Genomic DNA, 4,517 nt, shown 5'->3' with positions numbered 1-4,517 from the left:
TTTTTTTGAACCCTCCCCCATCACCCGTGGAAACGCACCGGGCTACAGGCCGCTGGTATCTCTGCCGCTCTCGGTTTTCCATAAGGACCCAGCAGAGGGCAGCAGAGGACTGCATCCTAATAATGATATATTAAGGACGCAGTTCTCCGTCTCCAAATCCGGTTTTGTTCACGCCGAGTTTACGTGCAGCGGCTTTATTTCCCTCCTGTACTGCCAGATCGACACTCCTCAACTTAGAAGCTGCATCACATGAGTTTGAAAACATTTCTCCGTCGTGCCTGCTGCTAGCATATGATTGTTCCAAATGAAAATTAGCGCGTTCTTCTTTGATTTCCAATTTTGACTTCCAATGATTCATTTCCTGCTAGAGAGCCCCCTGGTGGTTGAAGAAAAATCCACAGAAAAGTCGCATGGTTCAAAGTGTAGGAAAAAAGTAGCAGTTTATAATCCAGAATATACGGTAGGTGAAATTGGATAATTTCCACGGCACACCTGACGATCACTCACGGTACACTAGTGTGCCGCGGCACAGTGGTTAGACTGAGTTAGAACACCAAAGTGTCGGATAAACCAGGGCTTCCCAAAGTGGGGGTCAGGACCGCCAGGTTGGGGGTCACAAAATGATTTTCAGAATCACAGTGATGTGATCCATAAGTGGTATGGAAAGGCAAAAAGGACTAAATAAAAAGGGCAGTATTATGTGAACTTGACTTTTTAGAGTGTTGCATCGCGCTATGTCATTCCCTCATCAAAAACAAACCTGGAGTTTTGCTTTGATTCTTTCATGCATGTTTGAGAAATCTTTTAATCTCCATGGCAACCATGTGCAAAACGCCTGGGTGGACCTAGCCCTGCCTTCAGGGTGCAGCTCCTCCTCTGAGCTGCAGCTTCCAGGCCAACAAGCTTCTGCTTCACAGAGCAGCGCTTCGCTGCGACTCCAGAAATTACAAAGTTCAATTTTTTAAGTCATATTTGATGCATATAGAAGTTTTATAACAACTGAAGATAACATAGTTACTTGATTATGCTATAAAATGTCCCTTTGTTCCTGGAAAACACGGAATACTGCCCCTTTAAATAAATATATAAAATAAATCAAAGTCTCATTCAATAATGTTCAGTAAAATTTACTTTAAACTTTTTAAAATTCAATTAAAATAAATTCATAAAAATAATTTTGACCTAAACATCTTCATGATCTCCTTCCAGCTGGGCTGGGAAACCCAAACAGAACCAGTAGGTCAGGCAGAATAAAGCAGAACCGGATCAGAACCAGAGCAGAACCGGATCAGGCCTTACCCATGTCTCCCTGCGGGTTTCTGGGTTGTTCTCCACAAAGATGGTGTGAGTGGCAGACAGGTAGAGCGTTCCCACAGCGGCTGTCCTCTGGCCCGAAGAACGCTCCAGCAGACGGACGTTCTCCACCTGACAGGGCACACAGGAAGTTCACTGGTCACACAGGAAGTTCACTGGTCACACAGGAAGTTCACTGACGGACAGATGGATGAATATGGACGGATGGATAAGAATTGGTCCTGAAGAAGGGAAACAGAGTCTTTCAGAACAAAGCAGCATCATGATAGGGGTGATCATCCTCCATCATTAGTGAGAGCATTATGGGATGTCTGCCTGACAGAGAAGCATCTTGCCTGAGAAAAATATTTTTATTTTTAACCGAAGGATTCACTACAGGAATCCATTATCGGACATTGCGTTAAATTCTCCTGATATTCCCGTTATTCCTAAAATGAGTAATGTCAGGGTCCAGACTGGACGATAATCTAAAGGAACCGTCCCCCTGATCAGGACCCGGCAGGTAAACATATCAAATATCACCGAGAGAGAAGAAGCAACGAGTACGTGGACCTACCTTGGGGGTTCGGATGTGCTCCATCATCACTAACATCCAAGATGGAGGGGATGGAGAGGAACAGCAGCCTGATGCCTTGTCTTCGTCAGCGGTTAAATTCCCACATTCACACCGAGAACAGAGTCGTATTTCCCGCCGCTGCTGCTCCAACCCTGCCCGGGAATCCTCTCCATCATTCCCGCCCCTCCGTGTCCCGTCTTTGTTCGGATGAACAGGCTGACTGCGGGCCCGCTGGTACCGATTCTTCTGTCGGTACTCGGGCCAGCCCTGCCTCTGACCGGACACTCTGATGTCACTTTAAGGACCGTTACAGCACTAACATCCGTCAAAGATTTTCAAAATAAATGTCAGCTATAACTATAATCGCTTCCAGGCGTCATCAGCTGAGGAAGTGCACTTGAAAAGGTGCTTTCAACACATGGAAGCTTTTTTTATACACAAAATTTTTAGAATGTAACGAATTATCATAGAAAAAAGGTGCCGTCCTGCTATTACAGTCTTTATTATGAAAATCTTCCTTGTATCCCTTTAGCTTTTGCTGGTAAATTTACAGTAGTTCACCTGCGCTCTGATGCATTATTAAACGCTGAAGCTTGTGCTACGACATAACAACACAACAAACATTAAATAACAATGACAGATAAAATCATTAAATGTTACAATAATGAATCAGTTCATGTCATAAAACAAATTACCGTTTAAAATACAGGATCTGTATTTTGTTTCTAATGCTTCCCGGTTCCGTTGTCTTAGTTTCTCTTCCTTTGAAATGTATAAAAACATAATTGATGATTATATTAATATAAGTACTTTTCATTATATCACATAATAAGATGGCATATGATGCATAATTATCATATTATTAAACTACATATTGTCAGTGTTGTATATTATATCAGTATTATAATTTCTAAATTGTGTTTTAGTTTGAATAGCGGGAGTGGATATCAAATACAATTAAAACCATATCAACCGCTCTTATCTTCATGCCTTCTGACAAAAAAAAACTGAATAAAAATTAATAATCATGCTAAACAATTAAAAAATGCTGCAAAACTTTAAAGCGACTCAACACGTCAGAGTGAAGCTGTGATGGGACTTGAAAAAATGTGAAGAAATTTAACGGGAGGTATTTTAGGGCATCCAACAGTTAGTCTTTCCTCGGCCTCTAGGTGGCAGTAGTCACTATCATAACTACAGGTAAAGCTGGTGAGTAAAGTTTAACACATTTTATTTGTTTATTTCTGATTACTGAATATAATCCGTTATAAACCTAAGACAACACACGAGGTGCACAATTAATAAAACGCATTAAAGCGAAAAAAAAAAATCATAAAAATGGCAGTTTAACTGTCCGTTTTATATAATACAGACGAAGTTAAAAAGATAAGTATTTTTTCATCATGTATTCCTCCGCCAATATATATAGTGCGTGAGCCATGTGAGTGGGTGACCGGTTCACTTCACTGATTGGCTGCCAGCCGATGAGACTTGAAGACTCCTCCGGTGATCACCGTCATCCACCGGAACCAGCTGGGCCCACCTGGGAGCGCGGTTCGGGGTTCGGAGGATTACTGGAGGAAACGTGAAGAGTCTGGTTCCTGTTATGTCCAGGTGAAGGCTGCGGGTTGCGTGGCTCCTGCTGCAGCAGACGGTAGGTGTACTGACTGCGGGATTTTACTGTTTATTAGAAACAAGATGCAGGAATGATTTATTTTTACATCACGAAGCTGATAAGAAACAGCAGCTTTTCCACTGAGGAAGCAGCTGCTGCAGTTTTATAGCAGGGTAAATATTTGTATCTATTTTTGTGAACCTGAGAGAGAATATGAAGTTTTTGATGATCATCTTTTTAATATTTCTGTAAACAGAAAAACTTTGATGCAGTTTATTTAATGAATGAGATGCACGGCGCTGTCCGCATGCCTGGTTACCTGCAGCTGCAGGCGCAGGTGTCCTCTCTCTCTGTCCACTCTGTCTGCAGCACCCTGTCCCTGTGTGTGATGGACATTTGTGCTGCTGCAGCATTCTGGGTGTTATATAACGGGTTGTCCTCTGCATCATCCCGCAGGCCTGGCCAGGATTAAGTAAGACTCTGTGGCTCTCCTTGGCATGGCAGAGCTCTCAGGAAACACTTTCATAACCTCTAGCTGCTCCTGATTGGCTCCTCAGTCATTTCACCCTGAAGAGAAAAAGGGAAACTGTAATGGATTTGTCCGCTGCTGGAGGCTGTGTTGTTATGAATGAGTTGTTAGTGTTGCAGCCATTTAATTTGATTATTCTGAGACTCAGGTGTCCTTGTGCTTCTCTCAGCTCTTTGCTGGCAGGTGGTTTAATCTGCAAATTTTCTTTCAACATTTACTTTTTATTCTTTGAAATATTGACATTTTTACTTCTATATTCAGTTGTATTTTTTAAGTCGCCATCTTCAGTCCTTCTTCCTTAAATAAGTCTTGCATAATAATACATATCTTTATCTCCATCAATTCATATTTTTTAAATCCTGACTTTGTTTTACAAAGTCAGGCACAATATAAATTGTGCTTCTTATTTCTTACTCGTAAAATACAATGCATTGATACAAATCTTAGCTTGATCAATCAATCAATCAAATTTTATTTGTATAGCACATTTCAGCAGCAAGGCA

At 41.6% G+C, this 4,517-nt stretch overlaps 2 protein-coding genes across 3 annotated transcripts in view; one reads left to right on the top strand and one right to left on the bottom strand.

Annotated features, from left to right (window-relative positions):
• The window catches only part of mtmr7b (myotubularin related protein 7b), a 10,245-nt gene extending 8,004 nt beyond the window's left edge, over positions 1 to 2,241 (bottom strand). Inside the window, exons 1-2 of one of the 2 annotated variants that reach the window (XM_015016154.1) lie at positions 1,871 to 2,241; positions 1,300 to 1,425 (exon numbers count right to left, since the gene is read on the bottom strand). In XM_015016154.1, coding sequence (XP_014871640.1) covers positions 1,300 to 1,425; positions 1,871 to 1,906 — 162 coding nt within the window. In that variant the 5' untranslated portion in view covers positions 1,907 to 2,241. The remainder of the gene's footprint in view (positions 1 to 1,299; positions 1,426 to 1,870) is intronic. The other variant, XM_015016155.1, reaches the window with a different exon arrangement.
• A 1,044-nt stretch (positions 2,242 to 3,285) lies between these two features.
• Positions 3,286 to 4,517, top strand: part of LOC106935604 (microtubule-associated tumor suppressor 1 homolog) — a 61,032-nt gene continuing 59,800 nt past the window's right edge. The window contains exon 1 of the mRNA XM_015016151.1: positions 3,286 to 3,524. The gene's annotated coding sequence lies outside the window, so the exon portion shown is untranslated. The remainder of the gene's footprint in view (positions 3,525 to 4,517) is intronic.

Source organism: Poecilia latipinna, unplaced genomic scaffold, assembly GCF_001443285.1.
Source record: "Poecilia latipinna isolate Pla-1442-1.1 unplaced genomic scaffold, P_latipinna-1.0 Scaffold1986, whole genome shotgun sequence".
Classification (NCBI taxonomy): Eukaryota; Metazoa; Chordata; class Actinopteri; order Cyprinodontiformes; family Poeciliidae; genus Poecilia; species Poecilia latipinna.
The sequence above is the reverse complement of the archived record's forward strand: the minus strand, read 5'-3'. Positions and strand labels throughout refer to the sequence as shown.